This window comes from Typopeltis vanoorti, chromosome 8, assembly GCF_054136105.1.
Source record: "Typopeltis vanoorti isolate ZY-2024b chromosome 8, IOZ_Tvanoo_1.0, whole genome shotgun sequence".
NCBI classification, from domain to species: Eukaryota; Metazoa; Arthropoda; class Arachnida; order Uropygi; family Thelyphonidae; genus Typopeltis; species Typopeltis vanoorti.
Genome location: NC_143556.1, coordinates 61636847 through 61663235, shown reverse-complemented (window position 1 = coordinate 61663235; position 26389 = coordinate 61636847). Strand labels below are relative to the sequence as shown.

The window sequence follows — 26389 nt, the reverse complement described above, 5'->3', positions numbered from 1 at the left end:
ACAACACATTCTGGTAATGCGTTCCATTCACTAACAACTCTCCATGTAAAAAAATCTACTCCTCACACACCTGTCTTCACCACACTTTTACATAACTTCCAGGAATGACATCTGGTTCTTCCCCTCTCACCTTCCACTCTTTTTATAATCCCCTCTGGATTAATCTGATAAAATCCTCTTACTAACTTAAATGTCTTTATCATATCATCTCTCTTCCTCCTGTCCACCAAACTCTGCAATCTACATTTCTTCAACTTCTCTCCATTGCCAGCATTCCAAAGTCCCTATATTGTCTTAGTCACTTGTCTCTGGACCCTCTCCAATGTCTCCATGTTGCATTGAAAACCAGGTGACCAGATCTGAGCACAATAGTACAAATGTGGTGTGCCTTATACAGTGTACAACCACTTTCTTATCCTTGCATGTTAGAGTACTTCTTATCATAGCAGTACTACAATGTGCAGCCTTTGCAATACTAGCAATATGTCGCCTAAACTTCAGTTTACTGTCAACCATCACTCCCAAATCTCTAATTTCATCCACTTCCTGATGCATGGCACCATCGATATAGTATAGAGCTTTATATTTCTGCACTCCAAAATGCAACATCTTCCACTTATTGATATTAAAACTGTAACCCCACTCTTCTGTCCAAGTAAAAAAGTCTATTCTAATCTTCCTGAAGGGAATTAACATCAGCAGTGCTACATGGACTGAAGATCCCCAGTCAGTCCACATGATATATTGTTTACAAACAAGTTAAACAGCAGGGGCTCAAGAACAGAACCCTGGGGCATGCTACTGGTTACCCTCCTTTTTTGAGACACTGTTCCATCATACAGAACTTGCTGGTATCGTTTAGAGAGCCCATCTCTGATCCATCAGAGATTGACTCTCTGTTTTTGTCCTTATTTATAAAAGTTATTACTTATATAATTAGAAAATCTAAATTGTTATTTTCTTTTACTTCAGATATTGGACCAGTTACAGTAACTACTGACCAAAATACATTTCAGCGCCATCTCCAGGAGCTATATGTTCAAGGTGGAGGAGACTGTCCTGAAATGAGCATTGGAGCCATCAAGTTGGCACTAGAAGTATGTCTCCCAAATTCATATATTTATGTATTTACTGATGCTAGTGCAAAAGATCATTATCTGCTGCAAGAAGTGCTTAAGCTTATCCAAAGGAAGGAAAGTCAGGTACTTTTTCATCTGTATGCTTGTCAGATATTTAAAAACAGAATAATTCTAATCAGAAAACAAAAACAAACAAACAAAAAAAAAATAAAAAACAGTTCATTGTTTACAGATGCAGTAAATGTGGGAATTGTTACACATTTAATTTTGGTTGCAGAAGTCTAAAATAGTTTTGTATGCTTTCAAGTTAAAGAGTTTTAAAATTTAAAAAGAGCCTCAAGAAGTATTTTCATTTATATACAGTAAACAAAATGTTCATAAACAAAGAAAATAAACATCCTGATGAATATGAATAAAATAAACTCTACATGCCATTTTGGATTAAAAAAAGAAAAAAAAAGAACGATCTCTATTTGTTGTTATAGGTTATAACTATTGTGAGCAGAGCCATTATCGTGCTTCTCACACGCTGAAGTTGAAGCTTTTTTTTTTTTTTCTGATTCTGTTTGTTCTTCAGAGACTTAAAAAAAAAAAAGAAACATGAGAATATGTTTTTTTTTGGTGAGAGGGAGAGGATACATGGCTATTTTTTATCAGATAAATGTTTCCTCAATTTAAATAGCTATATATTAGAGAAAAGAAATATAATTAGCTTACTCATACATTTGCAGTTCTAGGTTTTGGTACTGAGGTGTTGGTGGACATTTCATTATTATTATTATAACAGCCAGCAATATATCTTTTCCTAGTGTTTATACATTGATTCTAAGGCATCATATATTTTTTAAGGAAATTGACAACACATTGGTTAATAAATAAACTTATTTACGTACTATCCTGTATTTTGCTGAAGTCAAATTGGCATCATCAGGGATAATACACTTGTGTTAGCCACACGCATACAGTCACACCTCAGTAACAAAGATGAAGAAATAGGAGAGATACAGGAGATCTAGTCCTACAGTTATGTAGGACCAGGTCCAAGAACTCCCAACCGAAGCCAATAGGTAGTTGAGTTGACTGTCTGTGGATGAGGGTTTCCAATATGAGGAAGGGTGGGGGGGGGGTCTGATACAATCATAAGAGTTGCAGCTGATCAGCGGCAGCTCTTACCAACCTACCTAAACAAAAATACATAAATTACTGTTATCATTCAAACAAACAATCTCATATCTATCTGACCAATCTGACATCCATATAATCTTTCTCTCTCTTACTTTGCAATATTCAATGCATATGAATATTGCAACGTCTAAGATTATGTGCTCTATCCCTAGCAGATTGTTATCACTGTGTCATAAAGTACAAGTAAATGGCAAGCATAACTTACCCATACTTACTATCAGAGAGAATCTAGATGCTTCTATGCACAATCAGAAATACGATGTGACATTTGCCCTTCAGCTTGAAAGATCTGGGTTTTAATCTCATCTAAGATTCAAGGGTATCTCTGTAAGGCCTTTTTAGCTGTTGTATTAGCTGATGTCATATTCAAAGTAGCTGAGCATGTGACTCAGCCATCACTGACTGATTCAGCTGTTATGCCTTTGGTTTGTGCTTATAGGCTGTTGATTTAAACCTCACTGCAGCAAGAATATTTTTAGATTTTAGATTATAGATGATCTTTATTGTATGGTGAGAAATCACATCCTTGCTTATTGGAGTGAAGCAACTTAAATAAACAAAGTGTTGAAAGTTTATTTTTCACTTGGTTAGAGTATAATAAATTTAGTTTAATCCTTTATCCAAGTGTGCGCAAACAAAGTTTGCACCTGAAAGTATCTTCAGGACTGGGATAAGGTGGTACAACACCAGGACAATACATTGCAAAGGTGGAGCAAGCTACCAACACTCCTATCTCAGTATCTCCTATAATGCAAACCACATCTCCTTGTGGATATGTCTAATGTTATGCATTAAAGGAAGGGCCACTACCCAGACTAGTTTTGACCTTTATTGAAGTCTCTTCAGTGGGAGTCAGGCCCAAGTGGAGATACCAGGCAGAAGCATTAGCAGGTCATCTCCACCTATAGGGGTTGCCAAATGGTGTGCCACCCCCCTTTTTTTTTTAATAAATTACTCTGGATTTAGAGAAAGATGTTGAAAGTTTATTTTTCACTTGGTTAGAGTATAATAAATTTAGTTTAATCCTTTATCCAAGTGTGAGCAAACAAAGCTTGCGCCTGAAAGTATCTTCAGGACTCGGGTCTTGAGGTCTCTTCAGGACTGAAGAGACCTCAATAAAGGTCGAAACTAGTCTGGGTAGTGGCCTTTCCTTTAATGCATAACATTAGACATATCTGCAAGGAGATGTGTTTTGCATTATAGGAGATACTGAGATAAGAGTGTTGGTAGCTTTCTCCACCTTTGCAACGAGTTGTCCTGGTGTTGTACCACCTTACCCCAGTCCTGAAGATACTTTCAGGCACAAACTTTGTTTGCTCACACTTGGATAAAGGATTAAACTAAATTTATTATTAAATAAACAAAGCAAGTCTGGCATTAACAGCCACTGTTTTAGCTTACCAATCATTGTCCCAACTTTGGAATACTAATGCAATGGAGATTTTTTGTAAGGTAACAAGGTAAAAATCCTTTGTCATAGTTAGTAGATCTTAATTAGTTAGGCTTCTTAAGTAATTAACACATGTAATTACTTACAAAAACCTTAGTGAGAGAGTGACAGGTTTTTGCAAACTTGTAAAAGCTGTCATTTTCTCACTAAATCTTCTGTTTTGAATCTTGCTTAGGCATGGATGTTTGTATTATAGAATTATGTTTTATTATTGTTATTACAACACTATCTTAATCAAAGCCATCATAAGAATTGTTGTATAGGTCCACTCATCTTGCATTATGTTGGTTATTTCATATTATAACTTCATGTAATCTTATGTGGTAGGCTAGAAATTAACTCTCCATGTTTAGAAATATGGAAATTTTTTCTTTTGGAATCTTGTTATGTTTATATTAGAAATATATTTTCTAGGTGGTTTTTGTACTTACGGGAGATTGTGGAAATCATTCACATCCAGGTTACCAGTCATATGAACAAATTGCTTCTACCAGTTCTGGTCAGTTGTTTCATTTAGAAAAGTCTGATGTGCATGAGGTATGTAAGAACATATGATTAGATTTGTAACACTATTCCAGAATGAGTATATCTTTCAATGCTCTATCAAGTTTACATTAAATTTGCACTGTTTGTTGAATAGAGGAAGAGTGTTTATTAATAGAAAAATGGTTTGGATAAAATTATTCTTAATACCATTGTGTAAGCTCTCAAGTTGCTTTTCTAGCAAATGTTACTAGTGTTGTTCCAATTTTTTATCAACTAAAGTATAATGTCACTGAAGAAATCAGTACATCAAGGCAAAATTACCATTAACAAACTGTTTGAATTTTTGTCATGTAGTTTTATTGAGTTGATTAAAATTCTATTTACTTATTATGTGTGCATATATATATATATAATATTCATCCAAGCTTGATTTGCTTCCTCAGCTTTAAGTAAAAGTCTGGTTGTATTCTATGGGAACAACTTTTGTTTTCTTTTGTCAAATTCGTTCAACTTAGACTTCCAACTCATGATACTTTGTAATTTTTTCAGTTTCTTTTTCGTCATCAATTTGGCTATCTCCTGGTACGGATATTTTGATAAACCGAACACCCTTGTTTTCACTTTTTTTGACCACTGTTATATCGAGTGTATTATATTCTAGGCTTTTGTCAGTCTGGATTTTGAAATTCCAGAATATTTTAGCTTTTTCATTTTTATTATTATTATTATTATTAAACAAGACCTCATGGAGTCAAAGACTCATCTAGGAGGTCCTTTTATCTCACACACATCTCATCATACCGGGTCTTAAACACATTCAAACTCCTAGCAGACACCACACTCTCAGGCAAGGCTTTCCAATCATTCACAACTCTGCACGAAAAAAACCTGCCTCTCACTCCCCTACTCACACCCTCTTTATACTGTTTCCAGGGATGACCTCTGGTTCTCCCCTGATCTCCCACTATTCTCTGTAGAACTTCTCCACCATTGATCCTATAACAGCCCCTTACCAACTTGTAGGTCTCTATCATATCTCCCCTCTTCCTTCTCTCCACTAGACTCTGCAAATTACATCTTTTCAATCTTTCCTCATACTCGACATTCCAGAGGTCAGAAACTACCTTAGTCAGTCGCCTTTGGATCCTTTTCAACATCTCTTCATCCTTCTGAAAACCAGGTGACCAAATCTGGGCACAATAGTCCATGTGTGGTCTAATCAACGCCTTATACAATGGAACAAGAATCTCCCTACTTCTACACGTCAGTGTCCTCGTCATCATTCCCAGAAGTCTTTGTGTTGTCTTCACAATTTTGGCGATGTGTCCCCTAAATTTTAGATCCTTATCCACTATCACTCCCAGATCTCTTATTTCCTCTACTTCCAACAATATATTCTCACCAAGCATAAATTCTGCATCCCATCTTTGTTTTCCAAATTTTAAAACCTTACATTTTGCAACATTGAACTCACATCCCCATTTGCTTGCCCAATCACTCAATTTATTCAAGTCTTCTTGCAAGGCCACAACATCTTCACTACTCTTTATGGTTCGTCCCAACTTTGCATCATCTGCAAACAACTGAATATCTCCATCCAAATCTTCGTCAATATCATTAATATACAAGTTAAATAGTAATGGCCCTAAAACAGATCCCTGAGGCACTCCACTAGTGACTTTCCTTTTCCTGGATATTGCACCCCCATACACAACTTGTTGATACCTATCAGATAGCCAGTCTCCAATCCAATGCACTAATCTAATATCCAACCCCATCTGCTCTAGTTTGACTGTCAACTTATCATGAGGTACTCTATCAAAAGCTTTTGCAAAATCCACGTATATTACTGTGTATCCTTCTCCTCTGTCACTTTTCAATTACTTTTTGGTCAACTTTATGCTTCCATTAGTCTTTAGATACTTTAAACTTGTACTTTTTACATAAATGCCAGTGAATTATCTTAGCTACATTATCGTGCCTTTTACAGTTCAATTTTTGCAATTTTGCTGTACCCACTTATAATGTGGTCTACCATTTATTCCTTCTCTTTGCACAGTCTGCATTTACTGTCTTCTTGAATTTTTTGTATTTTTATCTTCATAACATTGGTTTTAATGGCCTGTTCTTGTGCTGCAAAAATCATTGACTCTGTTCCTTTCTTTAGTGCTCCATTTCTCAACCATTGCCAGGTCAAGTTGCTGTCACCTCTGTTCTCTTTGCTGTGAAGGCACTTTCCAAGCAATGCCTTATTTTTCCATCTTTCATTTCTCATTTTTACTTAGTTGGTGTTGTACTCCAATTTTGTTTCTATTGGTTTAACCCTCTTTCCTTACCTCAGTTATAAATTTTTCTGTTGTTTGCTGCATATCATCATCATTCAGATTTTGATTTTCTTCTTCAACAACTCTTTACGTGTAATAATCCTCTGCCTCCAATTTTGCATGATAGGTAGAGCCTGTCACTGTCACTGGGGATTGAGGGCATGGTGCAGTGTCATTAATTTTCGAGTTTTTCAGTCTAAATCCTTCACCTCTTCCAGTATTGAGAAATATTGAAGTATTGAGAATCCAGTATTGCTTGAAATTGCTGAGACTATAGGCATTTCAAAAGAACGTGTAGGATATATTTTGCATGAAAAAGCTTTGCGCAAGATGGGTGCTGCACTTGCCCACAGCAAGCGCAGCACTGATTTTGTGTGTAGATTTATTACTATGGATAAGACTTGGATTTACCATTACCCACCAGAATCCAAACAGCAGTCAAAACAGTGGACAGAAGCCAGTTGTTCAGCACCAAAGAAATCAAAGTCGGTTTCATCAGCAGGAAAGGTCATGGCATCAGTGTTTTGGGATACTAAAGGCATTTTGTTTATTAATTATCTTGAAAAGGGGTAAAACAATAACCAGGGAATATTATTCTGATCTTTTAACTAGACTAGATGAAAAAAATTCATGAAGACTCGGTTTCAGAAGAAAAAAATTATCTTTCATCAGGACGATGCACCTGCCCACAGAGGTGTTTTGGCAATGGGAAAATTAAGGGATCTGCACTATGAATTGTTGGAACATCCACCCTATTCCCCAGATTTGGCTCCCTCTGACTTCTATCTCTTCCTAAAACTCTTCCTCCCTGGTCAGCATTTTTCTTCGAATCAAGTGATTGCAGCTGTAGAGCAGTATTTGAGAACCACTACATGGATGGGATAATGGTGCTGGAACATTGCTGGAATAAATGTATTAGTCTTAAGGGAGATTATGTTGAAAAATAAAAATAATTTTGAAATTATAAGTTCATTTTTTCATTGTTAGGCTAAGAACTTTTCAGACCACCCTCATACAGTCATAAAAATATATACTTAATCCTTCATTAGGAGGGCTCAACCAGTCTTAAGGGACGATTGAGGAAAGGGAGAACCCCACACGAATAAATAAATAAGTACACAATTTTAACATAAGTGCTTAGGCAGAGTCTTGAAGCCCTCCACTAGACAGTCTCATTCTCCTAAATTTCACTTCACATTTTCTGTTTCTTAGTTTACTGTCTCTCAGTATTCAAACAAATGAATACATGCCATGAGCTTCATTTCCATTTCCATTTGTTCCAAGTTATGCAAAGTTTTCTGTTCAGTATTCTGCCAAAGATGCCTTTGGAAAGTTCTGCAGTATCATGGTGTAGCCATTTCCCTTATCTAATTCTGCTATCACTCTATTATAAAATGTAACTTACTAAGGTTGGAGCTACCTTTTACAAAATTGTGCTTCCCATCATAGAGCATCATATTCTTATCGAACCATTCCTGAATTCTACCTTTAACCAACCTTTCCAACACCTTAACTACTACTGCTTAGATACTAGTTTTGGTCTGTAATTTCTACTCCTGTCTTGAGTCATCTTTATTTGATGGGCTATCTTATCCTGTTTCCATTTCATTATCTTGGAACCTTGCAAGAGTTCACATTTCAATTAAACAACTTTGTCTGAGGCACCGTCAGTTCTCCTGCATTTTTGTAGCACATGGACCGACATGCCATCTAATCCTGCTGCTCTATTCACATTGATAAATTTCAAATGCCGAGGCACATAATTTTCTTATGTACCTCCAGTCCATCTGCATCAATTCTCACATCTCAGGCTCTGCCACATTGGCAACTCTAAAATCTCCACCTGAATTATATACTTTTGCCAAAGTGTTCACTTAATACTTCAACTATTTCTTCTGCTTCTGTCCCTTTAGTACCATTGCAATTGATTAAAGGTATACTTTCATAATCTTTCTTTCTCTTCCTTTTACTAGTTACATAATTGAAAAACACTTCATTAATTTTATATTAAGATCTGATTTAGTCTTCTGTACCATACTAGTCACATTTCTTGCCTTTGCTTTATATTGTTCATGAGCATTCTAATAACTTTTTGCTTTATATTCTGTTCACATTTTTTTTGTAGCCCCTGCTTTATATTGCTACTTATCCATTTAACTCTCAGTTGGTGTATCCTTCCTTGAACCTGGGTATGTAGTCTGATATTTCTTTCTTCAAACAATCTCTAACCACTTCTCAAGCACTGCACATTCTTTTTCTTACCATGGCACTGCTCTTAATTGCCTTCTAAGTTTGTCATACTCACTATCTCTAGTTTTGTAATTCCCCATAAGCCCTTTATACACTGAGTATTACTGAGAATTATACATGTTTAGCAACCTTACAGAACAAGTCTGCATGATCACATTCTACAGTTAGAGTGGCTACCATGGTTATGGATACATCTTCTGATGCTATTTCTCTCAAATTCCTGGTCCTCTCCATCACTTGCTGTTTCAGGTAATCATCCCTTATTTCATGACTATATGGTAGTCAGCATTCATTATGTAGAATTATGGAGGCATACTTCTGTGTTAAAGCAATTACTTTATATTTCCAACTGAGATAAAATAACACTTGACATTTCGACCTTTATATCAAGGACATCATCAGAAATATACTGGGACATAAGCTCATTATAATACACTTTAGTAATAACTGTTCTGTCCATTGTTGATATAAAGAAAGAAAGCATATAAAGAAAGCATCATTAAGCAAACTATCTTTTGCTTAATGTTTTATAGATAGTTGAATAGAAATGAATAGAAAAAAAAGTGTAATTATTTCATAATTACACTTTAGTCTTAGACGTCAACTTGGAGAAGTTTCGTGGAGGGAGGCATTGGAAGGCCGGAATATCATTAGTGCTTGGGAAATTGTGAAGGAATATGACCCCAGCCAGATCTCTGGTGAGAGAAGGAAGAAGAGCAACAGCAAATTCCAAAAAAATAATAAAAATAATAATTAAATACTTAAATTGGTGAAACCACATCATTTTCTACTTATTAAAATCTCTGCAATCCTGTTATTTTTAGGCTCTGTTTATAGTCTTGACCATTGCTTATAAATTGATCTATATTATCCAGGTTTTTTTTTTGTGTGTGTGGAGTTTTTTTGTTCTGCCTTCCTTTTCTTCTCTTGTTCTTTTCTTTATCATTATATGGTTTATAGATGGGCTTTCCAGACTCTTGGCACTTTTAAGCCATCATTTTTGAATTTTCTTTCATATGAAATTTTGGTCGAGTTTAAGTACTGGGTACCTTTTCAGTCAGTTCTGGGCATGTTTGATGTGCATGATTGAAATTTTCCATAATTAAGGAATCTAATGGTAGAGTTCTAATAAAACACAAATAAAATACCGTTGTTTATATACCCCTAGGTTGGCAAGTCTGGGAGGCAAGTCTTTATAGGAGTTGAGTATTCTTTGCATTGAGGTCACAAAGAAGAACTGCTTTGTCTTGTTTGGGATTGTTACAAGATCACATTCAGTTACAGAAATCTTCTGAGTCATCATCTACATCTAAGATTGCTGATGATGACTTAAAAGGCATAGACACTAATAATTACAGTAACTTATTGAATTTTGGCTGACTTCAAGTAAGGTTGTAAGATGCTTGTCGTTATCATCTGATATTTCAGATGATATCGACAAGTTCATTTTTAACAGCAAAACCAACTCTGTGAGTCCAATTTTGTGAATGTCTGCTCTCTCTCTCTCTCTCCAAAACAAGCTTATTCTCCTCATGTCATACTGATGTTTGATTTGTGCAACCAAGCAGGCTTTCTTTCAGGTTATCCCCGGTGCAAAGTTTTTATGTTGTTTCTGACTACTGCAATGTGAAACCAGTTCCATGTGGTAATCCAGTCAGGAGATAAAACGGTAGATTATTTTAAGAGCACTTTCTTGCTCCTTCCCCATTTGGGATGAGCAAATTGGATTTGAAAATGTTTGCTCAGTCATATGTGGTGGTGTCATTGCTGGTGTTATACAACAGATCTACAGACTTGATAGCTTGGAGATCTGATTCCATTGGCATGAAGACTGGAATGATTGGGGGATCCCTGTTCTGATTCAGCCTTCTTGCACCATTCTGTCTTTCAGGTCATCCCAGGTTACAGAGTGAATATGTTGTTTCTGACCACTGTATGGTGATACCAGCTCCATGTGGTAATCTGGTCAGGGGATAATGAGGTAGACTATTTTAAGTGCACTTGCTCCCTCCTTTGTTGGAATATATTTTTTTGCCTTGTCAACTGCTGAAGTCTTCTTGGAATGCATTTAGTCTAGAATTCCCCCCCCCCCCTAATTTGCTTGCTTGCTATGGTGGCCTAACCAGGGTACAAGACATGAGGACATCACTCTCAGGATATGCAAGCTTCTCCACCACAATGTGATAGTAGCCCATGCAGAGGGGATATGATATAGATGCTAAAATATTAATTTCTAATTTTGTTTACTTGATGTTCAGAAGTAACTTTGTGTTAAATTGGATAAACATATCATAATTAATATAATTTTCATTTTAAATTAGGTATTAAACTTTGTTCGAGTTTCTTTACAAGCTCGTAAAGTCAATTTACTTGCCATTGATAGTAGTACTGGAGGGAATAAGCAATATGATTTTGATATCGATAGCAGTTTACGTGAATTAACTGTTTCTGTATCAGGTGATAATCCTCTAATAAATTTGATTGATCCACAAGGTGAGTTTTTTTGTTTTGTTTTGTATACTGACTTCTTTACAAAGTTTTATTAGAATGTTTTATCATAATTATGAAATTATTTGCTATTAGTGCAAATGGATGCACACAAACATAACTACACCATTTTGGGACCAGAGAATTCAAGTTTGAAACGTTTGAAGTGTGAATTTAATTTCCTAAAGTGAATTTGTGAATTTAATTTTCTAATTTGAACTGTGAATTTAATGAAGTGTGAATTTAACTACCAGTTCCTAAAAGACTGTACAGTGCTTTGTCTGGATCTCAGATTATCTAACCTTTAGCCTATCCACCCATAGTATCACGTGTGCATGCTATAGATGTAAAATATTCCATGGTGGAACTGTCATAAAAAGCTGAACCATAGCTCCCTAGTCTTTTGGCATTCTGTATCCTATGCAGTCATTATTTTAAAAAAAATGTTCTGCAGGCACAAAAAAGTCTTTATATCAGTCCTGGCTACCTGTAATAGAGTGGTACTAGGAGTAGCCCAAGGTTAAGTGGAAAACACATCATTATTCACATTTCTTTGGAAAAACTAACCTTGTAGTTTCTAGAAAATGTACATCAAGGAAGTTGATTCTATAAACTTTAATAAATGAGGAATAGTGGTAATTGTTATAGAAAGTTTCAGACTTGACTGAGATTTGGTTCTATATATTTGCTGCTTGAGTTTTAACAGAATTAGAGGGGTTGCATAATGACTAATGCAAACTGAATACAAGAGTGAACACTTACTCTTCCTTTTCTGCAGTTATTACTTTCAGTAATGTCTGTGGAAAAGGCTATGTTCTAGGATAGCGATGACAAGTATACATAACATGCATTCGAAAATTGGAAGATATTATAAACTGTATCAAGAGCATAAATTCTCTCTGAAATTTCAAAAGAAGATATAACATGCCATGCCATGCTGTGGTTAGTGTTTGTATGTAAAGATTTGTTGCATATGAGTATGTAATACAGATGAGCAGTAATTCAGATCCAGAGCCTGATAAAAATATACACCATCATCATCAAATTCCTGCCATAAAAATATACACTGAAATTAACGATATTTAATTTCACTAAGTAGCCATAGTATTCAACACAAAATACGAGGCTAATCTTCTTGAATGGCAGTCAGTCTCAAGTAGAGTAATGTGGGCAAATATGAGAATGGGGAACTGGACAATGAGACTTATTTGTGCCTATGGCCCCACAGAAGGTTCTACTAAGGTAGAAGTGGAGGAATATTTTGACGTTTTGAAAAAGCAAATGACACAATGAAAAAGGAAAAGTTGGCCCTTGTTGGGGATCTAAATAGCAGAGTAGGAAATGATTGTGAGATATACAAAAATATTTTGGGAAAATTTGGAGAAAAGAGCAAAGCTAATAATAATGGCAAATATCTGTTGGATTTCTGCTCAGGACATGGACTGGTTATTACTAACACCATGTTCCAACATAAAATTGTGCACAAATTCACATGGAGAGAAGAGGCAAGGAATAAACAAAGTCTCATTGACTATATTATTGTTGATAGCGATGTTTTTTCCCTGGTGTAGGACACCAGAGTGTACAGAGGATTTGAAATTGGAAGTGATCACTATTTAGTCTTGAGCAGGATAAAATTGAATTTCATATTGAAAAGCATAACGTGTAAGAAAGTTTTAAAGCGAATGAAAGTTGAGCAGCTCTCAGATGTGGACTGTAGACCAAAATACACAAAGATTATTGAAGAAAAAATGAAAGAGTTTGAGAACAGGAATCAAACCTTGGAGATTCAATGGCAAACTCTGAAGAAAACATTGATTGATTCTGCCAGAGAGGCATGTGGTGAGATTGTCTGCAAGGATAAAAAAATCAGAACTCCCTGGTGGACACAGGAAGTTAAAGAGGCACTGAAGGAAAAGAAGAAAGCATATCAAAAGTTCCTGTGAAATAAGTCAGCTTGTGCTCATAGAAAATACAGAGACAAATGCAAGAATGCTAAACACTGTGTAAAACTAGCTAAAGAAAAGTCATGGGAGGACTTTGGCAAGAACATAGAAAATAAATATCAAGAAGGTGTCAAAATATTCTAGAGGTTGTTGAAGAAGCTTAAGAATGGAGGAAAGAGTACTGTAAAAGGAGTTAGAGATGATAAAGGTGAAATGAAAAGAGGAGAAAAAGATATCCTTGAAGTATGGAGTAATTACTTTGAAAAACTGCTAAATGAAACAAGCAGTGATGACAGCAGAGTGGGAAAAAAACACTGAGAGGGAATGCGGTCAGGAATACATATCCATACTTGAAGTAGAAAAAGCCATCAAAGGCTTGAAATGTGAAAAGGCAGCAGAAATAGATGATATTCGACCAGAAATGAAGTATGGTGGTATAAGAGTCTTACAGTGGCTGCACTGCATAGTTCACAAACCTGGACAGAGGGACGAATTTCCGATCATTGGAGTAGAGCTCTCATAGTACCATATATAAAAAGGGAAATAAAACTGAATGTGAGAATTACAGAGGTATTTCCCTATTGAGTGTTCCTGGATCTATGCAAGTATACTTGAGAAACGGTTGAGAAGAATTGTGGAAGAAAAGCTTGGTGAAGAACAAGCTGGATTCAGGCCAAATAGAGGCTGTCAGGATCAGATCTTCACTTTACGACAAATAGTCGAGAAAGCATGGGAATATAACAGAGATCTGTATTTAAGTTTTGTTGATTTGGAAAAGGCATATGACAAGGTGCCAAGAGAGAAGCTATTCAATACGCTACAGTTATATGGTGTCAATTGGGCATTATATCAAGCAATACTTAGTCTTTATTTTAGTTGTAAGTCAGCAGTTAGAATTGAAGGTTGTACAGGAAGATGGTTTAATGTTAAATCTGGTGTGAGACAAGGATGTACATTATCCCCTCTGTTATTCATTATCTATATGGATCCCATTATGAAGGAAAGTGGTATTAAACATGATATCAAAATTGGAGATGTTAATGTCAGCTCTTTGCTTTATGCGGATGATGTTATACTTCTAAATAAATCCGCTACAAGTCTACAAGATTCCCTGACTAAATTGATAGCTGTTGTAATAGATATGGTATGAAGGTCAGCAATAAAAAGACAAAGACAATGAAAATAGGCAGAATCATTGAAAATGTCAACTGTGTTCTGAATGAAGAACCTGAGGAACAAGTGAAATATTTTAGCTACTTAGGCACGATTTTTACTGAAGATGGTAAATTAAATATAGAAATAGACAACAGAATCAGCAAAGATGGTATGGTAGGAAGTCAGTTGAATAAATTCATATGGAATAAGAGAGAAATTAGTCGGAACACTAAATTAACTGTATACAAGACAGTGTTCAAACCAGTTTTAACTTATGGATCTGAGAGCTGGCTCAGAAGTAAAACACTTGACCAAAGACTAGAGACCGCAGATATGAGAGTCCTGAGAAAGATTATAGGCATGAACAGATGGCATCAATGGCAATATCATATTAAAAACGAGAATATTAGGAAAGAACTTGACATTGTCATCATCCATGTCATTTAAGTGACCATACCACCTGAAATTAGCAGAGCTAACCTCAGGTAGTATGGTCACTTAAACAGAATGGGTGAAGAAAGATTAGCAAAGCAAGTGTTCTCTGCCAGGTTTGCAGCAAAACAACCCAGAGGAAGACCAAGATATAGGTTAATTGATACGGTACAAAGTGCCTTAGACGATAGAAATATAAGACCTGATAATTTTGGAGTCTTGACAAGTAACAGACTGATTTGGAGGAAAATTGTAGATAGGAAGTTAGTAATGATGTAATTTTTTCATGTAGTACTATCATATCCTGTACACCCCTTGAGGGTACATGGCAGGAATTTGATGATGATAATGATGATGATGATGATGATTGCTATTAGTGCATGGGGAGAGTACTGTTTATGTGATGAATTTATAAACCCAGAAAATGAATGAGTTGGTTTTTGAGATAATTTCACATTATGAGCTAATTTCTTTTGCTATGATATCAGATGCTTTACTGTCAAACTAATAATGTCAAGCAAGTTTTATGCACTTTATTATTAGTGTGACATTAAGGTTTGAAATATTTTTAATTATCTTAACACGTTCGCTGCCACGCTACTTCGGCATAGTCTGTTCCCGTACGCCTAGCAATTTCACTTCTTCAAGGTCAGTATGGTAATCTCATTGCCGGCGGTAAGCATCATACGAGTATACTTGTAGTCAGCTTGTGCAGAGCATATACCATCTATGAGTATACACAGTTTTGCTGCTTGCTCCACAAACCAAGCAATTTCACTTCTTCAAGGTTAGTACGGTAATCTTGTTGCCGGCAGTAAGCGTCATACGAGTATACTCGTAGCTGGCTTGTGTAGCTCATATAACAACTATGAGTATACTCATAGTTGACAGTGAATGTGTTAAGTGATATGAAACTATCTTTTGCTTAATGCTTTCTTTATAGATAGTTGAATAGAAATGAATAGGAAAAAAAAGTGTAATTATTTCATAATTACACTTTAGTCTTAGACGTCAACTTGGGGAAGTTTCGTGGAGGGAGGAATTGGAAGGCCAGGATATCATTAGTGCTTGGGAAATTGTGAAGTAATATTTGTTAGCAGCAATGGTAAGCTGTATTCAATGAGTGAAGAAGATGACACAATTTGGAGTAAAGTGGATGACAAATTAATTTTACCTGTTTAGTAAAACAATAGTTCCTGTTTAATAAAACACTATTAAACAGGAACTCCATGCGAGAAAGAGGCTATGGAAGAATATAAGGAGACAGGTGAAGAGAAGATGCATGAAGAATATAAGACACAGGCAAGGAGAGTGACTAGTATGGTAAGGAATGTGAAACTGAAATATGAAAAAAGATTGGCCCTTAGATCCAAGGAAAACCCTAGGGAAAATTTTAGCTATGTGGCCAGTGGGAGGGGAAATGACTGTGGAAGAATGACATTGTGGGATAAAAATGGGAATAGAGTGACTGATGCAGAGGACATAGTGGAATTATTCAATGAACACTTTATTGGAGTATTTCATCCTAGAGGAGTCAATTTGAATACTAGAGTGATAGGGCAGGTTTAGAGGTGCAGGAGGAGAGTGTGTTCCACATACTGAGTACTCTGGATGTTAGTAAAGCTGTGAGACTGGGTATTTCACCATGAGTTTTGAGAGAATGTGCTAAGGAACTGACAGTGCCTTTGACCTGACTTTTCAATGAAATTCTGGCTGTGAGAAAGGTGCACATGGAATGGAAGGAATGTAAGATAGTGACTAGTATGGTAAGGAATAAAATACTAGTCTGCTACTGCTCCATTGTATAAGGCGGTAGCAGATTGGAAGTGTCTAATTATAGGTCAGTTTGTGTGTCATCAGTAGTTAGTAAGATCTTGGAGAAAGTAGTGAGGTATTGTATACAGCATTGGGCAGATGAGGGTAATGTTATCTGTGAGAGTCAACATGGATTTGTGAAGGGATGCTCTTGTTTTAGCAATATGCTAGCCTTTTATGATAAAGTTACAAGAGCATTAGATGAGGGAAAGGCATATACTGCCTTTTTCCTAGACTTAGCAAAGGCATTTGACAGGGTGCCACATGATAAGCTGATATTTAAGTTGCAGCACATGGGTCTGGATGCCAGATTGGTCAACTGGATTCAGGATTGGCTGTCCGATAGGTATCAGAGAGTTGTGTATGGTGGAGCAATATCAAAGAGGCAGAAGGTTACAAGTGGAGTTCCACAGGGCTCAGTACTGGGACCTATATTGTTTAACCTTTATATCAATGACATTGTCCGTGGATTTCAAGGGATATTCAGTTGTTTGTGGATGATACGAAGCTGGGAAGGATTATTAGTAATAGTGCAGATGTGGTAACCCTGCAAGAGGATTTGAATAAGCTAGATTGATGGGCAAATGAATGTGATGTCAGTTTAATGCAGCAAAATGTAAGGTCTTTAGGTTTGGGACACATCGATGGGATGCTGCATACTCTATGGGAGGAGTTATACGGGAGGAAGTAGGGGAGACAAGAGATCTGGGGTTGATGATTGATAGAAACCTGAAATTTAGGGGACATATTGCAAAGGTAGTGAAGGTAATACAGAGGATTGCTGCAGTAATGAGAACGACATTGACCTGCAGAGATAAAATGGTTATCATTCCATTGTATAAGACTCTGATCTGACCATACTTAGACTGTTGTTCGCAGATCTGGTCCCCAGGATTTGAAGGGGATAAATTAACTGTGGAAAGGGTACAAAGGCAGATAACAAAGATGGTGTCAGGACTGTACAATGTTAGCTATGAGGATCGGCTGAGGGAGTGTGGACTGCAGAGTTTGGTGGATAGAAGAGGGAGAGGTGATATGATTGAGACTCTTAAACTGTTGAGAGGTGGTTACAGGGTTAACACTGGGGAGTTCTTTCACTTGGTTGAACAGCGGGAAGGAGTCATGACAAGGGGCCATCCCTGAAAGTTACGAAAGGAAACTGTGAGAAAGAGGGTGAGGATTGGTTTCTTTGCATGGAGGGTTGTTGAACCATGGAATGCAATGCCTGATGGAGTGGTGAGAGCGAGAACGGTCAATGCATTTAAGGAGTAGTATGATAGACTTTGTGCTTCCTAGGAGGGACCTCCCTCAATGAGTCTTGATACACTTGTGTTTCTTAGAAGGCACCTCCTGCAATGAGTCTCTTGACTCCATGGTGGTCTGAATAATAATAATAATAATAATAAATTTCCACTTACACTGTAAAATAATTATTAAGTTTGCTTACAAACCAGTTAAAAATTCTGAATCATTCTGTGACCTCCTTAAGATAGTAATCCCTTGCAATAAAAATGACCAAACTGACTGAAGTATGAAATCCATGTGCAGAGTTGTGATTGATGAAAAATTTATTAGCACACTTATGAATAATTAGAAGAAACACATGTATAAACCACAGTGAAAATTATTTAATTGTAAATATTTCATCCTAAGTATCTTAGGACATCATCAGTACAGTATTTAAACAAAAATTAGGAATAACATACAGTTAGGGCGCATGATTACAATAGAATCTCATGAAAATGTGCATAACGTGCTAAAGTAGTACAAAAAAAAAAAAAAAAAAAACCGTTAATTATTTAACACAGTTTTGTATGATAATTTCCCATACTTTAGGAATAGTAAGAACGTCGTTGCGGTTTAAGTTTGGTCTGTGTAGTAGGGCTTCAGAACTTTCTTTGTATAAACGTTCATGTTTAAATAAAGATCTATGTAAAAGTTTAGCCTTTTCCCAATGGATCCTATGGTTTGGATTTTCAATTCCGTGTTGAGTGAGGCCAGATTTCTGCGGTTTAAGAAGGCAAATGTGATCTTGATGTTCCGAGATGCGTTTCTGAACAGACCTACCTGTCTGTCCAAAGTAAGATAATTTGCATGAACATGGAATCTCATAAACACCAGGTAACATCAAGGGTGAGAATTTGTCCTTAGGAGAAGGTAATAAGTTGTAAATTTGGTTGATAGGTTTGTAAGTAGTGGCAAAATTGTATTTCTTCATAATTTTAGAAAGACGTTCTGAGATGCCTTTAACATAAGGTATGGGAATCCTATGCACTTCTTCCTGTCTGGTTTGATGTATGCAGAAGTGACTGATGATTTTTTGAGTTGTTTTGGTATTATATCCATTTAGGATGGCTGTATTTTTGATAACTTCTAATTCCTGGTTTAAAGATTCTTCAGAGGAGCAGAATTTATGTGCTCTGGAAACTAGTGATTTAATAATGCCAGATTTCTGAGATGGATGATGACCTGAAGAATTGTGAATGTAGCGACCTGAGAATGTAGGCTTGCGAAAGACAGAAGTGTCGATGGAACTGTCTTCTTTTCTTTTGATGTGTAAATCCACAAAAGAGATACCCTGTGGAGATTCTTTTTCTAACCTAAAGTTGATGCAATGATGAAGAAGGTTAATTTTATCTAGAAACAGTTGTAATTCAGGTTCAGAATGATTCCATACTGCAAATACATCATCGACATATCTTAGCCAAATTTTTGGTTTGGGTTCAAAAGTGAATATTTTTTCCTCAAGGTGTTCTAGAAACAAATTTGTTAGGTTTGGTGATAAAGGAGATCCCATTGCTGTTCCTTCCTCTTGCTTGTAAATTTGACCTTTCCACAGAAACCACAGAAATCTGGCCTCTCTCAACACGGAATTGAAAATCCAAACCATAGGATCCATTGGGAAAAGGCTAAATTTTTACATAGATCTTTATTTAAACATGAACGTTTATGCAAAGAAAGTTCTGAAGCCCTACTACACAGACCAAACCTAAACCGCAATGACGTTCTTACTATTCCTAAAGTATGGGAAATTATCATACAAAACTGTGTTAAATAATTAACGTTTTTTTTTTTTTTTTGTACTACTTTAGCACGTTATGCACAATCATGTGCCCTAACTGTATGTTATTCCTAATTTTTGTTTAAATACTGTACTGATGATGTCCTAAGATACTTAGGATGAAATATTTACAATTAAATAATTTTCACTGTGGTTTATACGTGTGTTTCTTCTAATTATGAACGCACCATAGGTTTCGTTATTTAAAAAAAAACACTAATGAATGTTAAGCAGTTTTTTTTTATGCACTTTGCCATCAGTGGGAAATTATTGTTCAAAATATTTGTAACTTTCTTAATTGACATGATGTGAAACAATTTAATTGGTTGTTTAGGAGCTTCTTTGTAAATAGTTTTAACATGAATGACGTGAAAAAAAAAAATAGAATGAATTTTATGATTTAGTGGAAAAAAAAAGTGTTGTAATTATTTTATTTTACAATTTCCCACTTGCATTTAATTAACCATCCTTTCCAAAATTATTCAGGATTTAGGTATTCAATGTACTGTACATGCAACAAACCTTATGTAATTATAGAGCAGTGATTCTCAAACATATGGGGGGTGTGAAATACCTAAAGATGATGTGAAGAAAGTGGAAACCAAAAGAAATACTGAAAAACTATTTTATTGAAACAAAAGCATTTAATGAAACTATTTATTAACACAAAAACAATATAAAAACAAAAACATAAAATACACTCTAATAATAAAATGCATAAAATCCCCTGTATTGAATAAACTAGTTATGCTTATGGGAACATATCAGTATTGCAAAATATACCAAGGAACTAATTAAAACTAAACAATAACAACAAATCTAGAAATTAATGGCTTCCTTGGGCCTGTGTTGCAGAGCCAAGCTTTTCATATGATGGTGATACATTGGAAATTGACACTCTTAGTTCTCTTTTTATATTTGAGATCCATATTTTGTTTTTAAGGCAGCTGCTGCAGAAAACCCGATTTCACAAAGATAAGATGTTGGAAATGGCAAAAGTGCATGAAAAGCTCTTGACTTTAGTGCAGAAAATTCATCATCAACACTGGCCCAAAATTCAAACAGTGATTTAGATGCAAATTATCTTTTGATTTCGCTGCTTGACATGAAGTCTATAACTTGTTCCTCTTCTTCAATTGAGAAACCTTCAGGAATAGTTTGAAATGGTACATCGCCATTATGTTGTCACTGGTTATAAAATAGTTTTTAAAAATCTTTATCAACAAAGACTTTTAAAAACTTTCACAACTATTGAAAATCAAATTAAACGATTTTCAATAGTTGCAAATAAAACTTTTATGTGTTGCTCTTCTGCCTTGTAGGTTTTGATAAATTCATCCACATTTGCAAACATTTCTAATTTTTGTTGCTTTACCTTTTTGTTCCATAACTCTAGTTTTTACAAAAAAGCATTAACTTTGTCACTCATTATTATTATTATTGTCCAGACCTCCATGGAGTTAAACGACTCATTGTGGGAGGTCGTTTTTAGGAAACACAAAGTTTATCATACCACCATTGAACCCATTGACCGTTCCCACTCCAATCACTCTTTCAGGCAATGCATTCCAAGGTTCACTCATTTTTAAGATACTTTTTTCCCTTCGAGTTTCAGGTTTAATATATTTACTTTCTCAAATACATCCACCAAGTAACTCAATTTCATCACAAATAAGTGGTCTCTAAACTTCTCTGCTTCTTCATGATTTTCCTCTTCTATGAAGATTGCTATTTCATCTCTTAATTTGTAAACATTTTCCCTGTGATAACCATCTTGTCTCCCAGGGAAATAGTAACAGTGAATGTTCTGCTTTCAGCCATGTCTTTGCAAAGTTCAGAAAACAGTCTTGATTTTAAGGGTCTCATTTTTATATAATTCACCATGGTCATGACTGTTGTTAACACAATGTTTAGACAAGGACTCATTTCCTTTGCATCAAGAGCTTCTCTATGAATCATGCCATGTGTCCAAACACATTGTGAAGATTTGTCCCTCACAAGGGCTTGTAAACTTTTAAACCTTCCAGACATTACTCGAGCACCATCAGTGCAAATTCCAACACAATTTTTCCATATGTTTTCCTCACATATAAAACCATCCAATATTTTGAACAATTCAGGTACTGTGGCTCTTCTTTCTGTTAGTTTACAAAACAATAACTCTTCAGCTGCTGATAATCCATTGCAAATTTGAACATAAGCAATTAAATGACAATCATTGTTGATATCTGTTGCCTCGTCAAGCTGAATTGAGAATAATTGGTCACAAAGCTTCGACAAAAGTTGTTGCTGCATATCTTCACATGCATCACTAATTCGCCAATCAACAGTATTGTTTGATAGAGGAGGTATGCATTGTAGTTTTTAGTAAAACTTTCTTCAAGCACATTTTCCTCAATATCAGTTGCAGCTGGCAGAATTAGGTCTTCTCCAATAGTGTGGCTTTTTGCACCTAGCTATTTTATATACAACTTTCTAAGAAGCTAGTAAAGCTTTTTCATTTACAGACAAAGTTTTTTTTTTAATGCAAAATTTTTCTTTTCAAAACATTTCATTAACAGCAAAGACCTCTCGAGGTTTGTTAATATACTCCTTATGAAGCGTTTCCAATTGTCTTTTAAGTTTATTCGGTTTCATGCTATCAGCCGTCAAAATTTTCGAACAGATAACACACAGTGGTCTTTCTTCATCATTTACTTCAATCTAAAACTGAAATCTAAATATTCTGCTGCATACTTTCTTGATTTTACTTTCGGAGTGAAAACTCTGTAAACCAGAATTTGTTGACGTTAATGTATCTGACAACTGTGGATACAACTGTATCCACAGTTGTCAGATACCTGCTTACGTCCAGTTTAAAATTTATCCATTTTTCTACAATAGAAAAGATTGTTTTTATACTGTGTATCATAGTTGTTGTGAATAGGAGTAAAATTATGCCAACCCTTGCTGTTGGTCACTGTTGCGGTGTTACTGCGTTTCTTGCCATTTCAAGCCTTATTTATACCCACAGAAACATTTGCAGAGCATTTGAGACTTGTCGTGAGGAAATCGCGAATGTTTTCAAAAGTTCGATATATGATTCAACGGTCTGTGCAGTGATGCCAGATCTATACAATTTGCGAAAGATTTGATGACATATTTAAATTTGTATGAATATTTAAAAATTTTAATTAATCCCTAGTTTTTTTTTTTTTTGTTTTGCTAACTTTTATGGGTTTTGTCTGTGTCTCAACACAAGAATTGCAAGGGAGAAGGTGGGGGGGGTACCACAAACACTAATATTAAAAAATGGGGCACACAAAATGGGTATATTTAAAAATTTTAATTAATCCCTAGTTTTTTTTTTTTTTTTTGTTTTGCTAACTTTTATGGGTTTTGTCAGTGTCTCAACACAAGAATTGCAAGGGAGAAGGTGGGGGGGGGTACCACAAACACTAATATTAAAAAATGGGGCACACATGAAAGAAGGTTGAGAAACACTGTTATAGAGGCTAGACCTAGCTGAAATAGAGATGTAATTAGGAAAATTAGGTTTTTCTTTATTATCTGCTAGCTAGTTCTACAGATATGATGGTATAATCAGAAGAAAATTTCTTAGCAACTTATTTTAAAAGTCTGTCAATGTTACTAGCTCACACAGAAACATTTCACAGGAATTTAGGCCTAGTTTTCACATTGTGCGAAAATCAATAATTAGATCCTGTAGTATCTCAGATGTCAGCCTGGTTGGCCAAGTGGTTAGCATACCAGCAAACACTACCAAATGGAAAAATAGCCTTAAAAAGTTCCATATCTGGCCTCCAGTAGGATTTCTTGAATAGCTATCCCTTAGTTCACCTACTACTACTATAGGGTTTACAACCTTTTATGAGTGGGATTTGCATAAAAAATATACTTTATGGCAACAGGCCTCAGTCTATGACACTTTGTGCTGCTACATTTCTGTATCATTATCTCCTGCATTGTTTCATATTTTCTGCTAGTTATATGTTGAAATTTGACTCAGAAGAGATAACCACTTACTGATATTTAATTTAAAACATGTGGAATTAGATATCAAGAGATTGAGAATTGGCTGTGTGATAGATATCAAAAAAGTTGCCTAGTAGAAAGCATGTTAAAGCTGATGTAAACTCCATGGAACATTTCTTCAAGAGATGCAGTGAAATACCATCAAGTCCCATGGCCTGGTTGACATCACATATATTCTTTTTTTTTTCTCTTGAGAGACACTTGTGACATTATAATTAGGAATTATAGACACGTTAACACAAGAATATTTTACAGAAAACCCACTTTCACTGGACGTTATATTCTCAAACAATCTTCTCATCATTCTTATCAACAAACAGGAATCATAAAATGTTTAATCCGATGAGCTAGAACCAATTGTTCAACTCCTCATGAATTACGAAAGAACTTTCAACTATCAAACATCACATGAAATTAAATATCTTCTCAAAAAAAATTACACAACATCTGTTCGATTCCTACAATCCAATCCAGAACAACAAAGAATCAATACGTCGAGTTCCAATTCCATATATTTCTGGGATTTCAGAACCAATTTCAAGAATTCTGAAGAAATATGATTTAACAGCCACTTATATACCTATTAACAAAATAGCCACCCATTTCCCCTCTTCTAAAGATAAATGCTCAACTATGTCTCTGCCGGATGTGTATCAAGTTCCTTGTAACTGCAATCTTCCTACTTTGGACAAACAGGACGCTCTATAGAAAAAAGAATTCAAGAATATCAGTCATACATTCTGCACAACAAATCCAATAAATCTGGATTGGCTCAGCATGGGATAGAGACAAGCCACAAGATCCTCTGATCCAAGACTCTCCTTCTACACAGATGTTGCTATAAATTTGAACATCTATTCAAAGAGAGTGCTGAGACCTTACTTCAATGCCCTAACTTGAATCGAAATGACTGTATATCCTTATCAAAAATATGGGAAAGTTTAATCGGGATAACATATAAAAATATATTTTTTATTTATTTATTTATTTTATTTTATTTTTTAAATTGAGACTTAATTCCTGCATTAGTCTAATGTGTTATTTATAAATTAAGATTATTATATGAAATTGTGAATTAATACCTATAATGTAGTCATCACTCTGATGAAATTTTTCCTCTCTTTAATGCTTAGCAATGTAACATCACGTGGCTCGTTCTACTTTTGAATGATCAATTGTTGGTATTCCACCTTGTTAAAAACTGTTCCTATGTAGCCACTGAAGATAGTCTGTTAGTTTCAGACTGAAATATTTGGCAAATATTAAAATATCTTCTGTTAATGTGTCTATAATTCCTAATCACATATACTCAATTCCTCATATACCTCCTGCTCATGCACCATCATTGGTTCCTTTCCTATTCCCACTGCTCTCAAGTTCTGCATTATGTTACAATCACAAGGATGCAATACTTTAATGAACTACTCATTAAACATCTCCACTATATTCTCCTACGTGTTTAGGAGAATATTCTCCCATCATCACTGACCAACATCATCTCCTATAATCATTCTTCCTTCTACTGGCCACATATCGCAAAAACTCTCTAGGATTTCAATATAGACACGTTTACACAAGAATATTATATTTTAATTTGCTAAATATTTCAGTCTGAAAATAACAGACTCTCATCAGTGGCTACATAAGAACAGTTTTTTTTAACAAGGTGGAATACCAACAATTGATCATTCAAAAGTAGAATGAGCTGCGTGATGTTATATCGCTAAGTATTAAAGAGAGGAAAACATTTTTTATCAGAGTAATGATTAAATTAAATATATTAATTCATAAATTCATATAATAATCTAAATTTATAAATAACATTAAACTAATGTAAGAAATAAAGTCTAAATTTAAAAAAAAAAAAAAATATATATATATATATATATATATATATATATATATATGAATGTATGTATATTAATGTGTTATATTTGTTATATTGAAATATTTGGCAAATTATAATATAATATTCTTGTATAAACGTGTTTATATATTATCATCTTAATGTCACAAGTTTCTCGAAAGAATCAAAATCTCTAGGATTTCTTTTAGTGTCATTTGCTAACTACTGCTCATACCACACTTTTGCTAACTTTAATAAGTGAGTCTCCTTAGTAAACTTTTTTTGTACCCAACAGATTATCTCCACTCATCTGCTGCCTAAGGGGTGCTTAAGGATCAAAGCTATGTAACTGAGAGGAGATCTCCACATAGCCTTTAAAGGAATGTGGAGAACCGACCAGGGCTTCTGACTTAATGATCAATCCACACCTTCTCGTGGTGCACCCTGTTGGGTATCTACCTGGATACTGAACGAATGAGGATGGGCTGACAATTTGGGATTTAGCCAAACAAATTGTATTCTTATTGGCTTAAACCAAAATACAAAATGATGGTACAACATGAAAAAATTTCATGCTGGCTGGTGCGTCACCTGGTTAAACAAGGCCCCTGTTGTTTTTGGCAAGGAACCAGGGCGAACAGCAAAATGTCAGCTACTGGAACAAATTTGAAAACACACCCCAACTCAACATCACCAGAGTTAAAGATCGGTACTATCAACATAAGAAGCCTGGGCAAAGAAATGCAGCTAGCTGAGGAATTAGATAAGTACCAGATCGACATAATAAGGGTGACTGAAACAAAAAAGACAAAAACTGGTGAGATCTTTCTGAGCAATA

At 35.3% G+C, this 26389-nt stretch overlaps 1 protein-coding gene across 1 annotated transcript in view; it reads left to right on the top strand.

Annotated features, from left to right (window-relative positions):
• The window catches only part of LOC150104035 (hemicentin-1-like), a 594473-nt gene that overhangs the window by 53480 nt on the left and 514604 nt on the right, over positions 1 to 26389 (top strand). Inside the window, exons 2-4 of the mRNA XM_090396386.1 lie at positions 973 to 1202; positions 4129 to 4251; positions 11096 to 11267. Of these exons, the coding sequence (XP_090252512.1) occupies positions 973 to 1202; positions 4129 to 4251; positions 11096 to 11267 (525 nt within the window). The remainder of the gene's footprint in view (positions 1 to 972; positions 1203 to 4128; positions 4252 to 11095; positions 11268 to 26389) is intronic.